The 27,407-nt window shown below is 59.0% G+C and overlaps 1 protein-coding gene across 3 annotated transcripts in view; it reads right to left on the bottom strand.

The window, feature by feature from the left end:
- The window catches only part of MGAT5B (alpha-1,6-mannosylglycoprotein 6-beta-N-acetylglucosaminyltransferase B), a 67,222-nt gene extending 41,444 nt beyond the window's left edge, over positions 1–25,778 (bottom strand). Inside the window, exons 1-4 of one of the 3 annotated variants that reach the window (XM_045985386.1) lie at positions 25,335–25,778; positions 21,563–21,675; positions 13,212–13,359; positions 151–266 (exon numbers count right to left, since the gene is read on the bottom strand). In XM_045985386.1, the coding sequence (XP_045841342.1) occupies positions 151–266; positions 13,212–13,359; positions 21,563–21,675; positions 25,335–25,402 (445 nt within the window). In that variant the 5' untranslated portion in view covers positions 25,403–25,778. The remainder of the gene's footprint in view (positions 1–150; positions 267–13,211; positions 13,360–21,562; positions 21,676–25,334) is intronic. The other 2 variants (XM_045985384.1, XM_045985385.1) reach the window with 2 other exon arrangements.
- Positions 25,779–27,407: the final 1,629 nt, after the last annotated feature.

Genomic DNA, 27,407 nt, shown 5'->3' with positions numbered 1-27,407 from the left:
ACCTCTGTTCTCACAGCAGTCCCAGTGGGGTGAACCCCAAGTCACCCCGCTCAGAGCCTGAGGCTGGAGGCGGGAGAGCTGCCGGGGGGAGCGGTCAGGGCCGCCCAGCACACTGGCCTCCTGGGGCCAAAGGGGTGCCCTGGGCCGCACCCTTGCTGTGCAGGACCAGGCTGTGACGCAGGATCTGGTCCACCTTCACGGCGATGTCCGACACGTTCTGGGCGATGGCCTGGATCCGCTCCATGAGGCCAGCCCCAGGGGGAAACCTAGTGAGAGAAGCCAGGGGTGAGCGCACACAGCCCGCCGTGGGCGCCTTCCTGGGAGGGGGGACGAGCGAGGGCAGCCGGTGTGAACGCTCCTGGCGCCCACATGCCGCCCTGCCGCCCACCGGAGCGCAGCGATGGACGACGCTGGGCCTGGAGGTGGAGGCGTGTGCCCCCCGGGCCCCCGCCCGGCTGGAGGGGCTCTCTAACCACCCGCTGCACACACACGTGCATGTGTCTCGGGCGTGTCTGCACACTCACGCCCACGTGCGTGTGCCCCGCGTGCTGAGGGGCAGCAACTGAAGCTAAAGCGGGCGGAGGGACTCTCTGGGAGAGCCTGGGGGACCAGCCTGGGACCTCCAGGCAACGGAGGCCTTTTCCCGGGCACGGCCAGCTGCCCTGAGTCTGCGTCTCCATTTCCTCCCAGAGGGGCTCCGTCGTGCCAAAATAAATTCCACCGAAAGCAGCCTGGGGACGTACCAACTATTAAGCCTCTAGTAAATTACTGTTGCGCTCCTGAGCCTGAATTCTCCCCAGGATCTTAAACACATTTACCGCCACAAACATCACAGCCCTCCGCCCACCACCAAGACTCGCATTGCCTTTATTTTTGGAGAATTTATTTCCTGGCGTTGATTACTACTCAGCTCTCAAGAGAAGTTTATGAGACATCGCATGCAGGATTTATCTCATCGCGAGGGCCTGTGTCGAGACGGACCCCACACTCCAGGGGCGGGGCTGTCTAAGCGGCCTGCCCTTTCCGACACACTAATTCCGTTCCTTTGATTCGCACTTCACCCTCTGGTTCCGCGCACCTCGTCTGAGCTCCGTCCATCCCTGTACAAGGACGGGGACTTCACTTTTGCACAAACTGGGAAGTACAGGAAGGAGGACACCTCTTCAGTGGCCTGTCATCTAGAGGAGGCACAATGGTGACGGCTGCCTGTCCCCTCAGGCCGCCCTCCCCTCCCACTGCTGCCTTCCGCGTGGAGAGGTCGGGCAGTGGCCCCATCCACAGACGGTGCGGGAGACAGGAAGTCGGGGGGCAAGGCACTCATGGGGTGAGGTGGCAACAGAAGGAAGTGGCAGGAAGGGGCAGACAAGCCCTTGAGACACACACGCGTGTCCACACACTCACACACACACACACACACACAACAATCCCATCAACCCTCTCAAAAAGAAATGAAATGAAAAACTAACAGAAGCCGGCGTGCCTTGCCCACGGTAACACACGACCACAAATTTATTCCCTCGCCGTCCTGGAGGCCGGGAGTCCAAACGCAAGATGTCAGCAGGGTGCATTCCTCCGGGGACGAAGGGAGGGGCCAGCCGTGGCTAGTGGGACACATCCCCCAGCCTCGGCCCCTTGCTGTCCCTTGGCCTTCTGTGTGTCCACATTTCCTCTTTCTACAGGGACCCCGTCACTGGATGAGGCCCCCGATCCAGTGTGACCGCATTTTAATGTGACCGCACCGGCCAAGGCCCACTTCCGGGGAAGATCAGGTTCACGGGCACTGGGGATTCAGACAGTGACATGTGTTTTTGGAGGGCAGAGCTCAGCCGCAGCAGCCTTCTACGAGATTACAAAGAAGGAGAGCGCTCAGAGATGATGCTGCTTTTGCTCAAAACGTCCTCAGACAGGAGAAGTTGGGATAATTCTCCTAGGTCTTCAGGTGGCCGAGGAACGCCGCGGGGAAGAGGGCGGCCAGCATCTCTCCAGGTTGCGGTAAAACGGAGGAGCTGAAGATCTGCCTCTCGGGAGCTGTGCGACCCCAGGCAAGTCACTTAGGCTCTCTGTGCCTCAGTGTCCTCTTCTTGAAAAACGGAGGCCGGCGATGGCAGGACACCAGACCAATGCTGCTTCTCCACTTTTCCTTGTCACCGCCCCTGAAGGAGCCTCTGTAGACCTGTTTCTCCCCACTAGCCTCCTCTGGAAAGAGTTAAAACCAGGGACATGCTGCTGCTCTGTTCACACACTGGGGTCTGTGGACGGCCACAGACTGTGGTGACGTCGAAGGTAACTTCTGCCTCAAGAAGCAGGTTTCAGGGGCACCTGGGTGGCTCAGTCGGTTAAGTGTCTGCCTTCAGCATGATCCCAGGGTGCTGGGATCGAGTCCCACATAGGACTCTCTGCTCAGCCGGGAGTCTGCTTGTCTGTCTCCCTCTGCCCTGCTCGTGCGCTCTCTCTTTCTCTCAGTCTGTCTCGCAAACAAATAAATAAAATCTTTAAAAAAAAAAAAAAGCAGCAGATTTCACCCTTGGTGGGTGACGTGTCTCCACAGAGGATGCCCCGGCGTCTGTTGGGCTCTGCGGTCCATTCCGAGCGAGTGTTCTGGAGCTGCTTTCCCTGCTGACCTGCAGGGACAGGACAGACACCCCTCTGCCTGGAGGAAAGTGCTGCCGTCTGCAGGCGGCGGCCACCATGCGGAAGGCCCGAAGCTCGTGGCTGCCAGGTCAGGGTTCGTGCTGGGCATGGGCGGCCGAGGAACACAGGGGGAGCTCCCGGGTGGGGAAGGGTCGTGTACCCCTCCCAACTTCTAACCAGAGACCCCAGAGCACAAACAACCCTTGTCAGGGACAAGTGGGAGGTCCTGCAAGGTCCCTGGAGACTTGGGAAGGGACCCTGCTTCAAGTCTTCCTGAAGGGGTCTCTCCCTCGAGGGTCTGCTCTGCCACCCTTTGGGAGCGAGTTCACGCCTCTGAGTCCCCCATGTGCTGGGACGTGGTTGTGAGTGGCCGGCTTGAAACCCCCAGTGGAGGTCGGGAGGGCCCGGCTGGCTCAGTCGGTGAAGCACGGCACTCTCGATCTTGGGGTTGTAGGTGTGAGCCAACAGATGGGTGTACAGATGACTTTAAAAAATCCTTTTTTTTTAAATATTTTATATATTTATTTGAGAGTGAGAGAGAGAGCACACAAGCAGGGCAGAGGGAGACGGAGAAGCAGGCTCCCTGCTGAGCAAGGAGCCCTATGCGGGGCTCGATCCCAGGACCCCAGGATCATGACCCGAGCTGAAGGCAGACACTTAACTGACTGAGCCACTCAGGCGCCTCAAAAATAAAATCTTAAAGAAAAAAAAAAGGAAAGAAAGGAAAAGAGAAGAAGTCCCAGTGGAGTCCTGAGCCCTCAAGGACAGGAACGTGCTTTTGGAAGGAGCCTGGCCCTACTGCCCAGCATGGGACGCGTGCCCAGAGCTCCATCCCCGTGTGGGGCTGAGTGGCGGCCCCCCTCCCTGTGGTAGATTCACATCTACCCAGAACCACAAAAAATGTGACCTTATTTGGAAACAGGGTCTTTGCAAATGTAATTAGTTGAGATGAGGTCATGCTGAATCAGGTTGGGCCTCGGTGTCCTTAGAAGGCCATGTGAAGACAGCCACAAGCCAGGGGATGCCTGGGCCACCAGGACCGGAGAGAGGGAGGGAAGGATCCTCCTCGGAGGTTTAGGAAGGAATGAGGCCTTGCTGATACCTGGATTTCAGACTTCAGCCCCCAGAACCGAGAGAGAAAATCATTTTTATTGTTTTAAACCTTCCGGTTTGCAGTCATTTTTTATGGCAGCCCAAGGAAACAAATGCATCACGGTCTGCAAAACTGAGGGAAAATGGTTTTTAGCCCATCACAAAAAGAGAGTCTGCGGGGTGCCTGGGTGGCTCAGTCAGTGAACTGTTTGCCTTTGGCTCAGGCCAACATCTTGGGGTCCTGGGATCAAGCCCCATCCTGGGCTCCCTGCTCAGCGGGGGTCTGTTCTCCCTCTCCCTCGTGTTCTCTCTTTCTCTCTCTCAAGTAAATAAATAAAATCCTTTGGAAAAAAAAACAAAAAACAAAAAAACTAACAAAAAAATCCAAAAAAATAAAAGGAGAGTTCAGGTTCTCCTGGGCCCCTGCTGTCAGAAACGTCTCTCTAACAGTTCTGCTTGCTGAAGCCCAAGCGTCCCCCGCTGCCACTTTCAGTGGAGACAGAGAACAGCCAGAGACGCCCTTGACCTCTCAAGTCCAGAGCGGGTGATTCTCCACATTATGCAGAGACTGGGAAGATCGAGGGCCTCAGCGTCAGAGGTCCAGGCTTCAAATCCTGACTCCAACGGGCAGCTGTGTGACCTTGAGCAAGTTACCTGACCTCTCTGAACTCAGGTCAGCTCCTGTACAGCTGGATAATCTCGACTAGCTCAGAGGGACTCCAAGGACTCGACGTAAGGCTGAAGAGTCCAGCTCGGCAAATGCTCCGGTTGAGTACATTCCCTACCTGCAGCAGTCAACCGTCCCCAAAAGGAAGTTTCAAATGTCCGACCGTAGAACAAAGCACATCCCTTTTTGGAGGATTTTCACCCGATAAGCGTTTCCCGGGAGCATCACCCGTGAGGGCTCTAAATAGCGCAGGTGGCATCTGTCTGATTTCACGAGCTCAGCTTGTTCGAATCGGAATGACTTGGCGTCTCTGTTATTCAACCGGACTTAGCATTTGGGCAGTACTGCCTATTGTCAAATAATCTACGATTCGTCCTCTCTCCCTGGGATGCTCTTTTATAAAACGGACAGCGAAAGCAGATGCCTTGAGACCACAGACCACAGCAGGGCAGCAGCCGGAAGCGCAAAGAAGGGGAATAAACTGGGAAGTCAGGGCATGGCAGCCTCCAGCCGAAGGGGCCCCAGATAGTTCTCCCGACAGCATCATGGTTCTTCTAAGGGCCCCATCGTGCAGAGGAGGAAACCAAGGCACAGCCAAGCTGAGTTACTCACTCAGGGCCACTCAGCTTTAATGTGGAAAAATCAGGTACCAGTTCACCTGCAAGGGGTCTGTGCCTAAGGGTGGGCACAGAGGCAGGACAGCAGGACCGAGGCCTTGAGCTAGGGAGACATCGTGGGGGTGGGCCCTCAGTACCCCCGGCGGGTGGTGAAGGCTAGACGAGCTCTAGCAGAAGGCATCTCCCTGTCAACACCACTCCTAACCCTGTAGGGCCTGCTACCGGGGTAGAGAGCTGGAACTGTGTCTGCAAGGCAGGGAGGTCACGGGGACGAGGCACCCAGCCTTGCCCCTGCTGGTGCAGGTGACCGGGGGCCCTTTAATCCTTCCTACTTACTGCTTATTTTTATTCCTCCCGTTTTATCTTTGGTGCATGCTTTGGTGCATAAGCCAGATGAGCCTGAACGGGTGGGCTTGTGAGGAGGGTGGCCTGAGCGGAGACCCAGGGCCACGTCAGGGAGAGGTGGGCAGAGGGCAGGCTGGAGGTTAAAGAGAGGGCCCCGAAGGCGGCACCTTTGCCTTTCGCCCTGGAGCAGCAGAGAATCCCTGAGCCGCCCGGCGGCTCCCTGCGACACGGTCAGCAAGAGGAGAGTGAGGTTCTCAGCCCCAGCCTGTAAGCTGTGGGTGCCAGGCAGGGGCAGAGAAGATGGGGGCCTTCTGCATTATCAGGAAGCTCTTAGGACCACTGGGGCATCAGCTCAGATGGGTCCCCCCCCAACCCCGCAGCTGGGCAGATACTCCACGAAGACTCCTGGGACTTTTCACACCCCACCTCCGACAAACGTGGTGGTCCCGTGGCTGCCGCGGCTCTCGGGGCCACAGGGCTGTGCAGACCCCGGGGAGCCTCTTGGAGAATTCTCCAGTATCCACAGTATTCCACGTTCTCTGGCCCAAGCATCCCTTACCTCATACCCACAGACCGCCAGTCCCTCCTGCCTGAGCACAGGCGGCCTCCTGGAGCCAGATGGCCTCCCACGGCCACCCCTCCTGCAGCCAACCACTGCCCCAGGGTCCCCCAAAGAGACATCCAATACCACAGCCTGTCACGGGATGCTCTGCTCCTTCCGCCAACCAGGGCTGGGGCACAGCGGCTCCTTCCCCTGGGGCCCGGCTCCAGTCATCCCCTCGTGTCAGGCCCCCAAGAGGCCCCCCAGATGCCCCATCCCCTCCTCTCAGCCCCTGAGGCAATCACCCACTTGGCCCTCATTCCCAGGCCCCTTGAACAGGCTCTCCCGGACGCCTGAGGAAGGAGGTTTAATTTTGTGTTCCTCCCATGATTTATGAAGGTTGCATTCAATTAACAGAGTATCGATTTCCGGCAGCTGGCCAGCATGCTTGCTGGGAGTTGTTATTTTATCATGAAACCAGTCACTTTCCTTTTAAAACCCGGAGACTCTGCAAACAGGTGCCCACAGCCACGCTTACCGGGAACACAGACGCGAGTGTCGTGGACGGGGAGACGTGTTCTCTCTGTGACTGTCTCTCTGTCTGTCCCTTCTCACACACACCACACGGGACGTAAGGAACTCCAGCCCCAGCGTCCAGCCTTCCCCCCAATTTCTCGGTGCCCCTCCGCAGCTTCTTCGGCTCCCTCTGCCCCCATCCGGGTTGCCGGAGGCTGTGGGGGACTCTGAACGTCCCGGAGGCTCTGTCAGCCCCTCCCCGAGCAAGAACAGAGAGCACTTCTCTCTCTTGCGCCAAGAAACGCATATACACATCCCTACGTCTACGTTTGTATTAGATAAACAGACAGACAGACAGAAGGATGGATCGTGTCCCCGCTGTTGACAGGAACACAGTCAGAGCTGAGCCGTGTTGTGGTTTCAGCACTTGGGGGAGGGATCAGTGCCTCTAGAGTGGGGCAGAACCAGGGTGCTGAGGCTGGGCTGGGGGACACAGGAGCCGGACACCAGCCCCCACATCTCAGGGCCTGGCTTTCCCCTGGAGGATTTTCTAAAATATCTCCTGTGTATATTTTATTTAAGACACACCGAGAGCCTACTGAGCAGGTGCGCCCTGCCTTCCAAACGGCAGATACTTGGGATGTTGAGAATCTCTGGTCTTTGTTAGGACGCGTAACCCATTCACACTTGTCACAGTGGCTAGGTTTCCACGCTGCAGGGCTGACTGATCCTGACCTTGCCTACCCCAGTCAGGGGTAGACCTGACCTACCCCAGTCCCTCACCACCAGTCTGGCCTCTCTCCAGCGCTGGGGCCTGACCAGCGCCCCGACCTCCAGCCGGAGGCTGTTCTGGGAGGGAGGGCCCTGCACGGGGTGTGACATCATTGAGGCAAGCCTTTGAAAGCAGCCCCCAGAGTTGCCTTCCGGGGTCACTTGTCTCCTGCCCCACCCCCCTCCACACTCACGTGCAGACCCCAGAGGCTCTTGGCTCAGGCCACAAGTGGCCAAGAATGTCTAGAAGCATTTTTTGAGGTTTTTTTCATAAGGAAATTGGAAAAACCCTCATCCCCTTACCCAGGGACAGGGATCGTGATGTGCTGCCCTGAGTATCAGTACTTGGACTCTCGCTGAATTCTGCGCTCTCGCAGTCTAACTCTGTTCATAATTGTAAAACCTGCCCTTCACGTGGTCCCTTACCACTAGAATCCCTGCCGGTCCCGTCAACATCCCATCTGACGGCGGCCCAAGCAGCGCCCAGCAGAGGCGCCACGGTCCGCGTGCTGTTTCCTCGCTGGAGGACGTTCGAATTGTTGCTCTAACTTCGTGAGGTTTTTTAAGATTTAAGATTTAATTTAAGTCATCTCTATACCCAACACGGGGTTTGAACTCACAGCCCCGAGATCAAGAGTTGCACATGCCACCGACGAAGCCAGCCAGATGCCCCGCTGCTCACGCTTTTTGACACCGTAAAAAAGGCATCAAGGACCAAGCTTATCATACACCTGTTTCTAAGTTAGGATTCTTTTCCTAAAGACAGATTCCCAGTGTGATATGACCAGGTCGTTACAGGCCATGTGGCAGTAACCGGGCCCTCCCAGATGGGCCAACCTCCTCGGCTTCCAAGACGGGGAACTCGTCCCGGGTGGCGGTGGCCGCAGCGCCCCTGGCTTCTGTCTTGCTGTCCCGCCATGTGCAGAGGCACAGGCACAAATCCTCAGAGCACCCAAGGGCGTGCACACCGCCTCTCTTCCCTTCCTCCCTGTCTCCCTTCCTTCCTCCAACGATACCTTATTGAACTCTGGGATCCGGCAGTGATACAGGCAAAAACCTCTGCCCTCACAGGGCATCTGTTCCAGCTCTGGAGACAGCGGACAAGCAAATCATGAAAATACCCGGGGTGAGGTGGCGACGAACGAAAAGGGATGGGGATGTGGGAGACGGGGTGCAATCTGAAAAAGGTCCTCGGGGAAGGACCCGTTGGTGATATGTGAGCAAAAAGTGAAGGAAATCAGGGGAGAAAACCGTGGGAGCATCACCCGGCCAGGTCTGAGACAAGAGCATTGCAGGCAGAGGGCACAGCCTGTGCAAAGGCCCAGAGGGAGATGGCTGTGCTGCAGGAACAGTGACGAGGCTGGTGGGCTGAAGCCCAGGGAGCAAGTGGGAAGATAGCAGGGGGGGGAGCCAGACAGACAACGGGGCTGGGGGCATGGGGGTCATGGGCCACTGGGTGTGACAGGGAGCTATGGGGGAGGTGGGGAACAGAGGAGGCTCCTGACCAAATTGGTATTTTAAAATAATCTCTCTGGCCGCTGAGTTGGGCATCAGTGGGAGGAGGGCAGAGGTGGTGGGCAGTGGAGAGAGGTGGGATTCTGGGCACACTCTGAAGGTGGGGACGGTTTGCTGACGAACTGGATAGAAGTGAGAGAGAGAAGGGTCGAGGTCGACTGCAAGGCTGGGGGTCCAGACAATGGAAAGGCTGGGACTGGCATGGCCTGGAGTGAGAGGGCTGGGGAGAAGGGGGGCTCGGGTGTATCCAGAACACGCCGCATCTGAGTTGTTCCCGGGACACCCAGCTGGGTGGGCACGCAGATATTTGAGACTGAAGACATCAACTGGGGAGTATAGAATCTGTAGACAGTTTTCACAGCCCTCAAGCTTGGGGATCGCTCTCCCCCGCCCCCCACTCACCAGATCCTCCAGCCCCTCCTCCCACATCTGAGCCTTACGGGAGGTTTTGCTCATTGCCTCTGTCTGGAGCACACCTGGCTCGTCCTACTTTGTTGAAATGCCTGCCCCCACTTCCAGCAGGCTCACCCCCAACTCCCTCTCCTCCTTGGGGAATCTAGGCCCTCCCAAATGGGATCAGCTCGCCCCTTCTCTCTCTGCTCACCCAGCGGGGAAGGGAGAGAAACCAGAGGGCTGGGGAGGAGGAGGGGGCTGGAGGGGGAGGCAGGGTCTCTCCCCCCAGCCCCAGCGTTCCTCTCACTGACAGATGAGGACAGAGACCATGAGGGCTCAGAGCAGTCACATGACCTGCTGCCAGCCCCCCAGCCAGACAGCAGCCAGGATGCAGCCCCGAGTCTGCTCCTCACTGCAGTGAGCTACAGACTCTCCAACACAGCCTGCTGTCCCTCTCGCTGTGCACACGGCCGGGTGCCGGCTGCCGCTCCCCAGCAGGATCCCTCTGGGAACGGAGCTCCAGAAACCCCGGGCCCAGACTCCACACACAGAAGCGTCCAGCAGATACGGACTCCTATTTGACTCGAATAACAACAGCCTAAAATGTTGGTGGTCTCTGCTGCTGCAGAGAAGCCTTATGGGAAATTCAGAGATCATTACTGTTTGGCTTTAGGACACCTAATATGATGCCATTTGCAGCAAATCTGCGAATTTCTCATGAGGTTTTCTAGGCTGAAAAAGCAAATTTGCTTTCCCCGAGGACATACCAACCATGGGGAGGAGGCAACAGTCCAGAAGCTTCCAGCAGGGCCGGGGGAGGCCCGTGGGGGTTGTCCAGGCCACGGATCATTTCGAAGTGAGGAATCCAATGCAGGTGAGCCGAGTTTGCTGGAAACACAGCCCGCGCGTCTGCAGAACTCCCTCCTGCCTAGCCCAGAGAGGTCAGTCCAGGGGTTTAGACGGGGCAGGGGCTGGAGTGTCTGTTCACAGGGGAGGGGTGAGCAAGCAGCACCCCCCCCATGCCCTGAGCACACCCACCATTTCTCTCCCTGAAACCAGAAGCAACAATGTCCCTGCAATTTATGGCTTTGCCTGTGGGGTTTGATGGGCTCTGCTGGTCTTGATGGATTGTTGCTATTTTCCGGGATGGAGCTAGGAGGTGGCGCGGACTCCCCTCTGAAGGAGATGAAGGGCAGGGCAGGGGAAGGAGGGAGGGAGGGAGGGAGAGGCCAGGACTGGAAGAAACCAGAGAGGATGCGAACGAGCCGAGGGTAGGTCCCCCGCCCAAAAAGACAGGCCACCTGACCCTCATCTCTGCCCCCCACAGCAGGGTGCTCGTGGAGGGAGAGCGGCCTGGTGTTCTGCCCTCAGCCTGGTGAGCAGCCCTGTGGGCAGAGGCTGAGCCAGTAGCCCAGAGAGGCGGCAGCACAGCTGGGGGCAGGCAGGAGAGGGCAAAAGATGCCATGAGGGTAAGGGGCTGGATTAGAGGGGCACAGACAGCGAGAGGAATATGGACTCTCTGCACAGAGGAGAAAATGATCCCTTGCCCCAGAGGGAGCTCCAGGGGAGCCCAATCCTTTTACTTCCTCTCCCCATTTCTGCCCCCAGCTCCTGGGCTTCCCTTCTTCACACAGTGGTTGGAGCTCTTTTTAAAAAAAAGAAGCCAGGTCCCAGCACTCCCTGGTGGTAAGCCCTCTGGCAAACTCCCACACCTCTCAGAATAGTGTCCCATGGTCTCACCACAGCTGACAAAGCCTCTGCCCCCTGCCCTGTGGGCCTGTCCTATTCCTCACCCTGCTCTGCCACATCGGCTTTCACGTTGGCTCTTTTCGTCCAACGTACCAAGCTTACGTCTACCCCAGGGTCTTTGCACCTGTTGCTCGCTCTACTTCAAATTCTCTACTCCCAGCTCCTCCTGTGGCTGGCTCCTTCCCATACACAGAATCAAGCTTAAGTACCACCAGCTCAGAAAGGGCTTCCCAGACCTCCGTGTGTGACGAGTTCCTTCCCTGGCACCTACCTCTACCCTTCAGAGAAGGCATCAGTGACTAAACTTGTCTTCCTTATTTCTGTTTCTTGGTTACTGCCCGTCTTCTCCATAGGAGTGAGGACAAGGCTCATCGCTGAGCCCCCAACACTGCTGGCCAAGCCTGGCACTTAGTAGGTCCAAGACATACTTCACGAGCGGATCGGTTCAGCTTGCTGTCAGATCCTCGTCCGGGATGCTGAGACAGCATCCACCCGGCACACGGCCACGCAGCCTGCTCAGGAGCCGGGGCTGGGAGAGGCACCCAACACTATCATCGTGTGGCCCCAGACTGTCATTTCGGTGCCTACGTTTTCCAAACCAAAACAAATCCAGGCAAAGAGCTCACGAAGGGTATCTTGTCCGTGGGCTGTGAATTCGTTGATCTGAAACGTCTTGCAAAGTTATAAAAACCAACCTGCACACAGTCCATGTTTCGTGAATGGCTGCCAAGAGCTCAGTGGTGCGAACACGGGCTCCGGAGTTGCTGGCCCAGGCCCAGAGCCGGGCCCAGCCCCTTAGCAGCTGTGCAGCTTTGGGCGAGATCCTGACCTTCTCTGGGCCTCCGTTCCCTCCTCGCTGTGGCAGAAAAGGAAGCACCTGTAAAGCAGGCCTGGGACCAAAGACACCACTGAGGAAACGCAGTAACGATGACGCCGGGCCCCGGGTGAGCTTCTGGTAAATGCCACCTCATATGAAAGCAGTCACGCCAACACCCGGTGACCCAACTGGGCCTCCAGAACATTCCATCGGCAGGGCCAGTGTGAGATGGTGTCATGGCCAACAGCCCAGCCTAGGCAGGCTTGGGGGCAAAGGACCCCCAGTCCACAGGAGGGGTCTGCCACCGACACCCCCTTCCTCAGGCCAGCCGGGGTCCCGCCATGACCAGGACTGGCCCACCAACACTTTAACCCAGACTGTGCCAAACTCCAAACAGCCAATGCCTGGAGCCTTGGCTTTTCCATCACACATATTGGCTGGGCTACAGCTTTCCTACAAATTGTCTGGAAGTGTGGATTTCAACGATATTTTTCAGCAGTAGAACAATTTTAGCAAGTCACACTGGCCAAGGTACAGCTTTTGCTAAATCGTGTAAAGTGTGGGTTTCAACCTTACTTTTTAGCAGTTAGAACACATGGAGCAAATCCACCCCACGAGGAACCCGTGTTGAAAAGAGGTCAAGTGCAGATCATCTCCCTGGGGTGGGTGGGCGGCAAGCCCCTCCCTCCACAGCCGAGCCTGAGGGCCAAGACGCCCCATCAGGATGGCCCCGACCTCACACATCCTCCTTCTCTGGGGTTCCAGATCACTCACACACCTAAGACACATGATTTGGTTTCACGCAGGGGCTCCGGGGCCACTGCTGAGGCGCAAAGGACTATGGCACCAACTCTCAGAGACCTTTGGACTCAGTAGGGGAATATTTAGAATGAAGAAAGCAAGAAATTCTTTCTGGCAAAAATGGCCCAGGCCCATTAGTAGAGGACAGACAACCGCTGGGCCATCTCACCCATACGCCCATCCCACACGTGACCGTCAACGTGGACCAGAGCTCCAAGCCGTCGTGTTGAGTGGAAAACGCAAGGGCAGGAAACCTGCTGTGGGACCCACTCACATGGGGCCAGCAAACGCCCCACACCACGTGTTTGTGGTGTGTGCGTGACTGTGGTGTGTGTGTGTGTGTGTGTGTGTGTGTGTGTGGCGTGTGCGTATAAAGGAGGCATACGCCAACGGTTACCGCGGACTCAAAGAACCGATGCCTAACTCAGGAAGGCCCTTGTCCCTGCGGGGAAGCCGGGAAAGGGCCCTCCAGCTTTTCTCTGCGATTTTTAGGAAAAAGGAAAAAAGGACGTCAGGCCACTAACATGACAAAACGATAACAGCTGTTGAGTATGGCGGTGGGCATGTGCTCGGGCTTGTGACACCCGGTGGCTTCTGCATTCTTAAACGTCTCCACATGGCTAGGCAAAAGGGGGCTGCCCGGCAGGGCCCCCCACCCCTGCTCTGGGAGTGCACTTTGATACGGTGCCCACCAGCACCCGGGGTGCTCCCCCTTCCTCCACCCTAAGTGCCCCTCCCCCTCCGCGTACCCCTTACCTGTCCGCAGCCAAGCGCCCGTGGCCAGCAGCCCGGTGCGGCTCACTGCCGTTCTCCAGCCGGGCCAGCGCGTCCATGCGCTTCACCATAAGCTCCAGCAGCTCGTTCATCTTGCGCAGGACGCCGCGCGACTCCGGCCCTCCCGGCACTGCGGACAGAGTGCGGGCACACGGTCAGGCTCGGCTGCGGCCTGCGGGCCCCCTGAAGCCACCTGGTGGCTCTCTGACTCCAACCCCACTCCCGCTTCTGCAGGCTGAGGAGGGGTCAGGAGAGTGAGCCCACCCCACCCCTCACCCCTGCAGGACAGGGACTCCCCCACTGTGCTGTGTTGGGGAACAGAGCCCCAGGCCAACCCTGCTCTCTACCAGCTGGGTGACACTGAGATCATCTTAACATCTCTGGGCTTCTGTTTCGTCGCCTGCAGAACGGAGTGTTACACCTAATCTCAGTCAGATCATGCGAAGGTTTTTTGGTTTGGGTTTTTTTAAAGATTTTATTTATTTATTTTTGCGCGCGCGCGCGCAAGAGAAAGAGGGAGAGAGAGAGAGCACAGGGGGTGGGGGGCGGCCAGGGGAGAAGCAGACTCTCCACTGAGCAGGGAGGCCCACGTAGGGTTCCATCTCAGGACCCTGGGATCATGACCCTAAGACTAAGGCAGATGCTTAGCCGACTGAAGCCACCCAGGCACCCTCATGCGAAGGTTTTAACACCTTCACATGTAAATGGTCCACGGATGCTCAGGTCCAGGCCCCGCAACCCCCAGTGTGGTTCTCTGCAAAGCCCAAGAGCCAGCTTTGAACCTCCACACCAAATGAGCCAAGTCATGGCGAGCTGAGTGCTTCCTGGGGCTTCCAGGGGGGTGGGAGGGCCTGAGGTTGGGTTCCCTAAAAGCAAACCCCGAGACAAAGATATAAGGACAAGTCATGCATTTGGGAGTTAAAGGAAACCCCAGTGAGGGAGTGAAGAGGTGACACAGCCCAGAGAGGGCGAGTCACTAGCCTGGGGAGACCAGCAGATGCCAAGTCTGCCCCAGAGTCCTCTGCCCGGCGGTGAGGGAGCTGGGCCATGTGCATCCCATCTCCTGCCGGTCACTGCATGACGGTGGCTCGCAGAGACAGCCAACTCCTGCTACTCCCCACCTGCTGGAGGGTGGCCAGCCAGCGGCAGTGGCTACAAGAAGCCCTGGGCAGAGAATGGCCATCACCAGCAGCTGTGGGTCAGCCCGAGTGCTGGGAAACAGCAGGAGCCAACGGCGGGGCACCCGCAGCATGTGCTTCTCCGGAAAGAAGGGGCCAGGGCCTGGTGAGCTCTGAGAGGCTCTCGCCTGCCCCTGCCAGCACGCACACCTCCCCCCCCCCCCCGTGGGGCTCTGTGGCCAAGGGACATTCACAGCAACATTATCCGCCTCTGGGGCCCCAACTCAAGTCAGTAACACCAAGTCCTATCTGCTGTCTGCTGTCACGGTGCCAGGAGGGGGCAGAAGAGAGCATCGCAGGCCACAGGGACCCAGGGGCAGAGGTAGGGAAAAGAGAAGAGGCCAGAGGGGCCGGTCTCCCCTGCTCCAAGCTTAGGACTGAACTGAGGGCGCGGGGGGGGGGGGGTTCCCAAGACAGGCTTCAGGTACCAAGGCTGCCTGTGACATTTCCACTTTGCTTGTCCCCCATGCCCCCTGGCTCTGGGCCCGGCCTGGTCCAATGGCGTTCGCCGCTTTCTCTTTTGACTAAGTCACCTCCTGGCTGTGTTCCCCAGAGGACTGAGTCCACCTGAGGTCAGAAAGGAGGCCACCAGGAGCAGGGGAGCGGTCACTCACATGCCATGGAATCTGGAGCATCGGGGAGCTGCAGTTTCCTTACGAAAGCCAGGGTCCCTGACTCCAACACCAGACACACACCCACACACACGCACGCACACACGCACGCGCACACACACGCTCGTGCACACACACGCACACAGCTGCCCAAGAATGAAAACGGGTGAGTTTGGGTTTTGATCAAAAATGCGTATCTAGAGGAAGGAAGGAAAGAAACACGGTCTCTATCCCGTCTCCGCACCAGCAGCTGAAACAACTACTCAGAAAACTGGATGGATTTTTAACAAACCCGTCGGATTGGGCAATTTCACCATTGTGCTAAGGGAAGCAAGCCTCTCCCGCCCCTCCGTCCCAGCACACCCTCTCAGTACTCAGCCAGTTAGTCAATCAATCCAAGAAGATATAAATAGCTCCCCCTCTCTTTCAACCCACAGAGCTAGGGATGATGGTTAGTCTTTCGAACCATTCTCATCCCTGGGACCCCCACCCAAGCCCATCATCCATCCGAACGTAATATGTGGCTTTCAACTGGTGCTTGAAGCACAGAGTGAAACAAGGTGGGGGTGGTGGTTCCTATCATCTCAGCTAGAAAAATAGGGGAACATCAGATGATCTGACCTGGCCGCGGCTTGGTACCACTCCTGGAGCTGTGCAGTGCACAGCCTGCCCGCCCTCCCTGGGCAGCCCTGATGAGCCAATGCTACAGCTCAGGCTGGGGTGGTCCTTTCCTCAAAGGTATGGCATGAGAAAAGGAGAGCAAGACTGCGGCTGGGGACACCCTAAGTCAGAGCTTGTTAACCAAGGCCCCCCGAGCATGACCTGGTCGGAGCACGCAGGCCCAGCGGGACCACAGAGCCTGGGCAGCGGCTCGCTCCTGCAGATGCGGCCCCTCGACAATGCCGAGCCCACATCACTGCTTCTGGAGCAGTGCTAAGCTCCCCGGAATGTCTCAGGCATGGCACCCTGCCCTGTCCCACTGCTGTCCCTCTGTCCGAGCTCATCTCCAGCTTCCCTGGCTCCTCCTCACTGCCTGAGCCCCTCCCCGGAACCTCAGCAACACAGCCCCCCGCCACACACACCCAGCCCCACAGCACAGGCGCAGAAGAGCTGCCCCAGAAGCCAAGCAGAGCCGGGGCAGCACCACGGCGGGGGACAGGCTGGGGTGGGAGTGACAATGTCTGCACCCCACCTGCTCTGTCACCGGCCACGTGGGTGCAGGACGGGGGGACATGCCACTTTCCTTCTCTGGGCCTCAGCTTCTCCTCCTATAAATGAGGCACTGGACTATGGAACCCTGAGTTGCTATGGGCCGGGACTCCTGTTTTGGCTCTTGCTAACCGCCCCTCTCGAGATTAGGGTAACAGGAAAGGAAAGACTGCTCCTATAAAAGCCAGCAGAATCCCCTTAGGGAGAGAGCTCAGTTTTGTTTTACTAAACCCTGGGTGGGCCAGAGCAGAGTCTAGGAGTCTAGAAGCCCAGAGCAGTGAGACAGAGAGAAAGCAAAATGACTGCATATTCAAGTCGGAAGACTGGGGATTCCTGGTTCAGCCTGGGAGAAGACGAGCAAGAACAAGGCACAGGGGCTCAGAGGCGGGGGGAGGCAGGGCAGCTGGAGGGCAATTCGGGGTCGGGTGGGGGTTTCCAGCTCGGGGATGCAGGAGGGACCTGTCATCTGCTTGCTGTGCGTCCCAGTGGTCCCAGCCCCCAAGCCATCATCCCTACTCTGTGCCAGGAATTGGGGGAAAGGGTGCCCTTCCCAGTAGGTCAATATCAGGGACACACACGACACAGGAGGGGACAAACTGAGCAGGATAACTCACAGAAGCAGGAGCTCAGAGAAGAGGTGGCCAGGGACACATAAGCCCCCCCAGAGAGTCCTTGGAGATCTGTGGGGCTCTGCGTGGATTAAGCCAATTCTTTAAACACATCAACAGAAAGAGTGACCCCAGAAGACCCAAGGGCTTAGGGACGCCTCTAAGGAGACACACTGCGGCTCTCAGATGGGTCTGTAAGGACACCGCCATCAGACTGGACCAAGACCACGAGACCCTCCCCCATCGCTGGGGCTTAGATGGCGCAGACTGGAAGCTGCCCACCAGTTCCGGGGAGCTTCCCGCGGGACCTGCTCCCTGACCGGCTCCCTGGCAGCCACCGCCCACCCCTGACTGTCATCGGAGCCTGAGCCCTGGCTGGCCCTGAGTCACCTTACCGCTCCCGGTGTCAGCTAAATTGAAGTGTATTTAATGTGAAGCCCCAGGAACACATCTCGGGACTCACACGCACTCCCTCCATATTTCCATATAAATAAGGAAAGCCAGCACCGAGAGATACAGACGGCTCCTCCTGGTTACAGACTGAGGTCTTTTAGGACCCATTCAGGCCAGGCCCCTCCCCGCCCCTCCCCACCCCTCCAGACACAGATGAGCTCCTCTGTCTCTCCAATCCTCCCTCGTCCCCTGCCTTGTCCTCCTTTCTTGTCCCTACCCCAACCCTCTCTTGGTTCCTAGAACTGAAGGAGCCCCCAACTCACCAAATAAGAGAGACCTCCCTGGCCCTTAAATAGGGGCTGCGACTTAAGTGTTTGCCCAGCTGGAGAAATGAGCACATGTGTCCCTCAGCACACAGCCACCGGATGCCAGCTGAAGTCACTGAGGCTTGAGGCTCTGGGCAGCACAGGAGACAAGGACAGGCCCTGCGCCCTGGCCCACCCATCCATCACCAGCCTCTGAGGGGACGAGCTCCTTAACACCAAGGTCCAAGGCCAGAGACAGCTACAGAGCAAGGAAATATTTTTTCTGCTATTCCCCAGATTTGAATCCCAGCTGGGGGTAGGAAGGTCTGGCAGGGCCATGCCCCCGGGGAACCTCAGGGCAGCCATGTACAGCTGAGCCAAGGCCCTCCTGCCTGCAGGCCTCTCCCCAGCAATGGCCTCTAACCGCTACCTCTTCCAGACAAGAGAGACCGGGAAGAGCCAGCCACACGTGCTCGGGGAATCCGCGGCAATATCAGGAGAGAGGCCTGAGACACAAGCTCACATCCCACTCCCTGCCCCTAAGAGGAGAGCAAGTTCCTCAGGATGAGAGTGGGGAAGTGCAGCCAGGAGGCAGGGAGAAGGGGCGGGGGGAGGGGGTGTCTGGTGAGGGTGCAGGCAAAACCCCCTCCTTCTCTGGGAGAGAAAGCCCCCAGGGCCCGAGGCAGGCCCACCTGCAGCAAGAGGGAATCAGGTCAGACTTGGAGTCACGCTTCCTGTTAGTCTCCCTCCCTCTCCTGAATCTTAAGACTAGTGTGCAGAATATAGAACATGTCTCTTACGTTTTTATCCCCAAACTAGAGAACTTTATCACAAAATACAACCTGGCTTAGAAGGGACTCCGGAGCCTCCGCTGGGAGACCACAGTCCACGGAGGCTATGGCAGCCCCCCCTCCTTTTAGGGAACACCCTGCTTCTCCCAGCCCTCCCCAGCCTCATCGTGGGGGCCCACTTCCCTCCCAGGCTTGACAGGCCAGGACACAACAGACTGTTTCCCCCATTTGTGCTCAGATGGTTTGCTGATCAGTGCAAGGACCCCCCCCCCCCCCATGGCAATGCCTTCCTGAGGTTCCCTCTCCCAGTTGCGCCCTGGGGCTGTACAGACACGGGAACCAATGCAACTGCCCCAACCCAACCACCACCCTTGACCTCCAGTCTCCCTTTCCCCCTCCCGCCCCATCCACCTGGCCGCCCTCCAGCCCCAGTCCTCCGCTCAGGTGGCTCCCAGGCAGAAAAGCTCGCACCTCCCAGGGCTCCCGCAGGGCCGCTCTAGGCACAGTGTGTGGGTGTTTTGCAAGATCAGGCTTTTAAACCCACAATGTAAACTTGGGGCTCTTCCAAGTCCCTGCTTTTGGGTCTCTCCAAAAAAATCCACTTCATCCAATGGCATGAAAGAAACCAGGGGGGATGAAGATAATCGGGATGGGGGCCAAGCCAGGGTCAGTTCTCCAGAAGGGTGAGGCCTCCCTCCCCATCTGTCTCCCCCTCCCCACCTTTAGTTCCACATTCTCGGCGCTTAGCCTCCAGCCTAGGGACCCAGAAAATGTGAAAAGTCTTTGAGTTGGCTGAACCTGCTCTGAGAACTGATGTCACAAGAGACAGGAGACCCGGCAACTTCACCCTTCTGTGTACGCAAGAGAAATGCGCGTGTGGCCTGGAAGACAGGGACCGGGATGTTCCTAGCATCACCAGCCACACGCCCCAAACTGGAAACAACGTCCACTGCCAGTCGAGTGGGTAAACCACGCAGGGGCCTTCGCACAACGGAATTCACGTGACAGCAGCGGGGACAAACGTCTACGGCCACACAGCGGGGACGGCTCTCAAATGGAGTAAGAGAGGAAAAGAGCACACGCGGGAGAACGACCATGATGCATTTCCACCCTCACGAAGTCTGAAGAACAGGCCAGCCCTGTGCTATGCGAAGTCAGGGTCCTGACACCCTAGGGGAAGCACTGGGTGGGCGGAGCCGGGAGGGCGCCCCGGGGGCTGCTCACACTCCATTTCCTGGTCGCGGTCGCCGGCTGCGCGACGCCTTCGTCTTGCGGATATTACGCTCCAATGGAAAGCCTGAGCACGTGCGCAGGCACACGCGTGTGCACATACACACACACACACACGCCTCTAATCTAACTGGGTGACCTTGGGCGAGTGCTCTCCCCTCCAGGGCTCTGCCCACCCCAAAGACACAGATCTGGTTGGGGTTGGCCTCCCACCGCCCCTACCAGGCAAAACTGCACAGTGCACGGCTCGGCAGGGCTCCCACAAGCCCCCTGTACTCTGGGCCACTGGCCCCATCCCCTGCCAGGGAGATGAGCGGAAGGACGGGAGCCCAACCATACACCCCTCCTCCCCCAGCCCCCGATCCCCACCTCCTGGATCCGTTTCTGGAGGTCCCACTTCCTCAAGCCCCCGTAGCAGCCCCCCAGGCAGGCGTGACCCTCTCCAGGAGTGGCTTGAGCACCTCTCCCTAGACGCTGTCTCCTCACACTCCACGTCCCCCATGATCCACCCCGAGACCTCTAGTACCCCTCTCCAAGCCGCCCCTCAAGTGTGCCTTCACAACCGCCCCCTGCCCCCTTTTCCAGCCTCAATCTCCTCCACACCCACCTCCTGTACGGAAATCCCAGCATCCTCTCGCCCTTTCCCCTAAACAACCTTTTCTGCCGTGTCCCCATCTCGGACTGAACACAATAAATATTGACGGCGCCGGTATTACTTGCCAGGTGCTGCTCGAGCCCCTTCCCATGTGCTATCTCAGCACGACTCACATCAACCCTGGGCACACAGGGCTCGTCCCCATTTATCGGAGGAGAAAACGGGGGCTCAGAGAGCCTGACGCATCTCTGCGAGTCAGAGGTGGGGTACAGTCATTTACATTCAGGCTTGAATGACTAATAAACGTGGAATTCCTGCCAGGAGCTCTGCAAGTTTAAAGAAGTACATGCTAAACCAAAGGAACAAATCTAATGACGAGACGCCAGATGGCATAACAAGGGCCCCTCAGAGCACCCCCCGAGACGACAGCCACGCTCCTGGAGGGTTTACTTGCCATTGGGAACAGGGCAGCCACACAGCTGGGCCCTGGGGCTTTGAGAAAGCAGACTTCGGACAGAGACGTGCCCAGAGTAGCAGGGCAGAGCCCACCGAGCCAGCCCGACGAAGAGTTCCAGAAACCCTACTCGCCCGGCCGCCCCACCACCCTGCCTTCCTCCCTCCCGCGGTGACCAGAAGAGCCTCTGAGACCCAAGAAGCTGGACTCTGCACTGTTCGCCATTCTTCACTGAGTAGAAAGAGAAGGGGGGAGGGCCCGTCTTCAGGAGGCCTCCCAGGTCTGGACCCCATCACACCCCCACGCCGTGAGCTCATTCAATCCCACAGGTGAGTTGAGTGACTTGGCCAATGGCGCGCAGCTGGGAAGTAATGAGCCGAGGGACAAACCAGGTCCATCGGATCCCCAAAACCCGTGCTCTGAACCCTGCTCCACCGCCTCACAAGTGTGGCGTGGGCAAGGAGCCACGAAGGTCTGGACTATGCTGCAAAACTCAGAGATAAGACATGTGAGCTCAGGGCCTGGCCTGCCCTCAGCTTCTCCCCGCCCCCCACCCCCACCCCAGCCCCAGCCCCCTCGGCTGTGGCCACAGCCTGGGTCAAAAGCACAGAGTGTATGCGTCTCAAAGGGACACTCCCCTCCACACACACACTAAGGAAGCAACTCAAGCAGCCTTTTCTGATGCCTGAGAAGCCGTGACTCGAAGGCCCTTCCTTGGCAGAGAGTCTGGGTCAGAAGAAGCCCGATGATCACAGCCGGGACCAAAGCCAAAGCAGTGTGCAGGGTCAGACAGCCTAAGCCAAGGCCCCGCTCCCTTCCCACGTCCCTAGATGAGGTGGCCTGGATCCCTGGTATGGAGCCCCCGAGAATCCCTTGAGCTGCTTGGTTCAAAGGCCTCCTTCCCCTCTGCCCACAAACACCTGGACCCACTTCTGACTCCCTTTTCCCCACCAAGATACCTTCTGTGCGGATGGTGAAGGGGGAGTCCCCCGGGCGCCGGGCAGAGAGCTGGCCTCCCAGAGACGTCATCAGGAAGCAGAGTGAGAAGAAGCCGATGCCCAGGACAAAGAGCCTGCAGAGAGCAAGAGGGCAAGTCGGAAACAGGTCGGTGGGAAGCATCCCCATCCAGCAAGGGCTCTGTACAAATGAGGGGGTGAGGGAGTGCGGATGGAATGGATGGATGGGGGGGACAGAAGATCCAGGGCTGAGCTCAGAATGAAGACAGCTCGGCGACAGGGAGTTGGCTGAGAACCTCACATGAAACCCCAAGGGACGATGATACAGGCAGAGTTCGGGCAAGTTCCAGCCTCCAGATAGAGCCTGGCTCATTAGCACGGCCCTCAATGTGTGATCCCCGGACCAGCAGCACCGGCATCACCTTGGGATTGTTAGAAATGCAAAATCTGGGGCTGCACTCCTGGGCTTACCAAATCAGACACTCTGGGGGTGGTGCAAGCAATGTGTTTGAACAAGCTCTCCGGGCAATCCTGATCCCTGCTCAAGTCTGAGAACCGCTGGCAAGTCATTGGTCCAGACGAAACCCACCTGGATCCCATCAGTCACCCGGGCCCAGCTCTGCACTATGTACACAGGTCTTGCCATATCCATCAGTCATGAGCTGGCTTGAACACCTCCTTATCGTGTTCAAGGGGGATGGCCTGTGCCCCCATCCCTACCACAGGGGAGGATCTACAAGGACAGGGCCCAGATTCTCCCTAACCCACACCTTTAACAGCCAGGCACATGGTAGTTGCGTGCACTGGACCGGTCCGAGCGAGTGGACCCCTGTGCGCAAGTGGTGGGGCGCTCCTCCAGGGCGCAGATCAGGAGAGCCGCCCGAAACAGGACAATCGTTCATTCTTTCAACATACATCTGATTGTTTCCCAGGTGTGGGGCCCTGGGGTGGCCCCAGGGGGAGAGCAGGGAACTCCCGTCTCCTGCTGCTTCCATGCCAGGTGCTGGGTCCCAAACGGGAGAACTGAACTAACCAGCACTGGGGAGGCCAGAGATGGAGGTGTTCCGGGACCCTGAATGGATCAGAGGGACTTGCAACGCCGGTAGAGGTGAAAGGGGAGCCCCTCCCCGGTCAGGATGAGGAAGTCCATCTCATGTGGAGCCGGGCTCAGGACGGGGAGCCCCCACGAGTCATGCTACAGGCCCCAGCCCTCTCGCCTCCACCCGCCAGCCTCACCCCGCATTCATGTGTATCTCCGTGCAAGACTTGCTTTATGCATTTTAATCTCCATTATTTGAAGCTGGCAGAGTGGTATTTAATTAAAACTTAGCCCATTAAAGAAAACACACAATTGCTGAAGAAAATAAAAGCGCAACAAAATTCCCACCCCACATTTAAGTGAAGCTGTTGGAGGTTAAATCAGAGAGGGTGCAGAATCCCCAAGGCAGAGAAAGCGTTGAGGGCTTCACCTGGGAGAGGACAAGGAGGACAAGCAAGACAGCATAAGGGACGCTGCTCCCTGACCTCTGAGGGCCCCTCACTGAACTCCACCACGCTGGGGGATGGGGCCCTGGGATCCCAAGGTGAAGCCAGGCTGCTCCCAAGACAGCAGTCAGAGAAACAGTGGAGAAGGTCGGTGGTTGCACACCCAGGAAGATCCTGAGGGAATCAGCTGTTCGTCCTCCCAGCCTGAGGACAAGGACAGATTCCTCGAGTTTATGGTCCCTTCCTTGCTCAAATCCCCTCCCCAGCTGTGGGATTGTATTTAGAGCTAGGGACCTGGGCTGCAGAGTCCAAACACCCGCTGTGAAAAAGGGGTCTAAACTTTTCACCCAGAACCTGAAGTCCCCAGCACACTCCATCTGCCTCTCTCTCTGCCAGACCTCAATCCTAGGGCCATTTACAGAAGACTCAAGTTAAAATGGTTTTGTCCACCCACGTATCTATTCAAGCAACATGTCAGGAGCAACTACAGAATAAGGGTCCTGCCAGAGGGAGAGAGAGGATACAGGGCCTCCAGTCTGCCCTTAAAAACAAGTAGGGGTGATGTGGTGGGATGTAGCCCCCCTCCATCTGAAAGGGACACAAAGACTCCACGGGTGGCTGTGGGTCTCTGGGCAGCCTAGACAGACCCTATGCAAAGACACAACTTGAAGGGAGGGGAACCTATGCAATCCCACCTCTGAATCCGGCCTTCAGATAAGAGCCCAAAAGAGCCAGGACCCCAGAAGGAAGCAGCTCCCGGGAGTGGGCGCTGTCCGTGGTGCTGGCTCCCGTGGCCGTCTCCAATCGCACTAGAAAATATCCAGCCAAAGCTTGACACCCCAGTTGGCTGGCCCTTCCATGACTTGGAGGGCGGGGTCGACATGGGGCAGCAGACTTGGGAAGAGGACCCTTTAAAGAGTCAGCGTCAGCCAGGGATTTGAGGATTTCCCTGGAGGAGTAAGGCCCTTTCCAGAGACACCTGATTCCCGCCCTGCTTCTCATGGGAACCTTCTTTCAGGGCTCCAGCTGCCTCCCTGTCTCCTGCCCAAGACCATACCATCAGCATTACCAGCTCTACGATCCTCCCCTCCTGTATCCTCCAGACAGTGGTGGTCCATCATGATCCCTGCCGTCCCCAAAGCGGTCTCCTCAGCTCCACAAAACAGGGCCAGCCCACCCAGGAGGGGCTGGGGAGGCCACAGACACCTGAGCCATGGTCTCCCCGGGGCTAGAGGGAGACCAACCGGGACCCTGGCAGGGGCAGGGGCTCAAATCCCGCCCCTCCCACAACCCAAATCCGCCTGCCCAGTTCCTGCCCCTGCAGGGTGGATGGCACCCACACCCCACCTGTGGCCTCTGGAGTTCGACCCTGCCCCTCCCTTGGCGCCCTCTGCTGCCCAGCCCCCTGAGCAAGGTGGTTCTCCCATCCTGCTGGGCGCCCATCGCTTAGCATCTCCTCCCAGACTTGGGCAGCAGGCGGGCTCCTCAGGCTCCAGAGAAAGGAAGGAGCTGCCCCTTCCCTGACAGGCTCTGGGGGCCCCTGGGATGGGTTCAACAGGGACCAGCCAGCCCCACGTGACCCCAGCTCTGCCTAGCCTTGGCCGCGGAAGACTGGGGTGGGGGCATTGGTCTTCGCCTCCATCCTGCCTCCGGAGGTTTCGGGAGTTCCCGGCTCCCGCTGCCCTGGGGCTCCGCAGCGCCGCCCCTGCCACCAACTCTCCACCGCTGCCGATCCAGGGTTGAATTCCCATGAGAAGGGCCAGGAGAGGTCCTTCCGTTGGAGACAGGCCCGCACCCCGTCGCGAGAAGGGGAGTGCGAGCAGAAGGCCGGGCAGAGGAGAGGCACAGGCGGAGGACTCACCCCAGGGCTCCACGCGCACGCGGGGGTGCGGGGTGCCGCCCTGCACGGGGCACTAACTTCGCCGCCGGGTGGGGCCGTCTGCAAAGTGGGAAGGACCCCAAGGAGCAGGAAAGGGACGCCCTGGGCCGAGGCCCAGGACCACAAGCTGGGTGCTTTCTGTCCTCATGCCCACCCTCGCATCCCGAATCCTCTCCAACCCAGACCAACTGGAAACACGTCTCCGGCTGCCTCCCCTCCCCAACCAAACCCGAAGCTCGGCTCCATCCCTGTCACAGCCCCGCTGGCCATCACAAGATAGACGCACGAACCGCCGCCCCCCCCCCCCCACCACTGGGACAGGCACCCTCTCGGGGAACGACCTCGCCCACCCCTACCCAGCGCCCCCTCGGAGAAAAAGACCTCCCCGCGCCATCCGGGAGAGAACTTTACCGAAAGGGTCTCAGGGTGACCAGGCATCTTCTGACCATTATCTTCCCATCGGGGTTGACTGTGATCATTGTTCAAACTTGTCTGGGCGATGAGCCGCGGGCGAGGCCGGACGCACCGTCCCGGGCCCTGCTCCCGCCGCGTCCGGGCCGCGAACCCGCTGCGGGCCGAAGCCGGGTCCGAGGGAGGCGGGGGTCTGGGGGCGCGGGGGCTCGGCGGCTTCCCTGCTCTGGCAGCGGCCCGCGGGGTCCGCGCGGCCTCGGCGGGCGGGGAAGCGGAACGACGCGGCTGCCGGAGGGCGGCGAGGGCGCCCAGCCCGGCCGTCTCTGCGTCTCCGCCCTCCCCGCTTCACATTTTTGGGGCCGGGAGGCGGCGCGCCCCCCGACCGCCGGCCGCGCGTCTGCCTGCTCGGGCTCGCTCGCTGGGCGGGACGGCGCCGCGGCGCGCAGACGGGCTCCCCGCCGCGGGCGCCCTCATCCCCGGGCCCGCGCCCTCGGTGCCGGCTAGAGGCGGCCCCGGCCCCGCGCCCCGGGCCCCCGCGCCTCCGGGCCGCGCCGTACCCCGGCCCGGCCCCGCGCCGCGCCCATGGCTCTCGACGAGGGCGCCCCACGCCCGCTCTGCCGCCCGCTCGCTCGGCGGCCCGCGCTCGGGTGTCGGGTGTCCGGCGTCCGGCCCCGCGCCGCGCTACGCGGGGAGGCGCCGCATTGTTTCCTCGGAGGAGGCGGCGGAGCGGCTGCTGGGGCGGCCCAGAAGCGGCCGCCGCGCTTTCTCGGCGCGCCGGCGCCACCTCGTGGCCGCCGCCCGGCAGCGCGCCCTCCCGGCCCGGGTACGGGGGGGGCGGGGGGGGGTCCCTATGCTACCCTCCAGCTGTGTAACGTCCCCAGCCCCGCTTTCGAGAGCAACCCGCATGCCAGCAGCCTCTAGGGCCGAGGGCCGCTTCGAAAAGGTTGGTGCTGGGAGAAGCCCCCCCCCGCTGCTGCTTCTGCACCCCCCCCCACAACTCCCACTCCCACCCCCACCCCTACACCCTACCCCAGGGGCTTCTGCCCTGGTCCCAGCAGCTGTGAGGTCGCTTCGCAGCCCTCACCCATCCTCTGGCCCTCTCTGGAAGAAACTGCCCTTGGCTCCCCTTTACTCACTTCGCTGGGTTCAAACTCCGCCTCTTGCTCTGCTAGGGCACTTCCGCGGAGCCCAGCAGCCAGGGCGCCCTGGGCAGACCGGGGTTCTGGTCTCAGATCCTCCACTACCCAGTGGCTGATGCCTGCAAGTCAGGGAGACTCCAAAGCCTCGGTTTCTCCACGATGAAATGACAGTGACTAAAGTCAGCTAAGGCTCTTCCCAACTCTGCGAAGCATTTGCGTGCCCTCTCCCCCAATCTCCTCCACCTCTTGACTTTGGGGATGCGTCTGCCACAGCGGAGGGGGGTCAGCGGCTTCTCTCAGCGCAACCAAGCAGGGCAGCTGCCAAAGCCAGACCCGCATTCACATTCGAGAAAGCATTCAGGCAGAAACAGCACTTGCCCGACCAGACCTTGACCACGCACAGACAGGGAGGCACCTTGCTAGGAAGAGCCAAAGGCCTCAGACCACGTGTTAAAGGACATGGATGACCCTGAGGGTCTAAAGCCTGGCTTTGGAGTAACAGAGTGGCGCAGCGGAAGCATGCTGGGCCCATAAAGCCTGGCTTTGAAGAAGAGAAAACCTTTACTTTCCATCTACCCAGCCCAGGGCTCATCCAGCCGGGGCCCTGGCCTCCATCCCCTCTGCTAGCCCACCTCCCAGCCCCACTTGCGAGCCATTTCTCACCAGCGATGACTCATGCTCCTGCTTTTCCTGCTCCTTCTTCATCAAAATTCACCTGTCCCGCATTCCATTATCTCGCCTTGCTCTCTGCTAATGTGAAAACTGATGATGAATTGGTGTTGGCGGATTAATGTGTTACTCCAGCTAGGTAGCAAATTTGCATCGAACAAGGACATGCTGACCGTGCCCCCGTGCAGGGGAGTGACGACCGGCAGCGGGAACCGGGCAGGCCGGCCCAGGCACTAGCTGAGGGAAGGGGTCTCTGCCCGGCCCA

This window comes from Meles meles, chromosome 18 (genome assembly GCF_922984935.1).
Source record: "Meles meles chromosome 18, mMelMel3.1 paternal haplotype, whole genome shotgun sequence".
NCBI classification, from domain to species: Eukaryota; Metazoa; Chordata; class Mammalia; order Carnivora; family Mustelidae; genus Meles; species Meles meles.
This window is presented reverse-complemented; position numbering and strand designations above follow the sequence as displayed.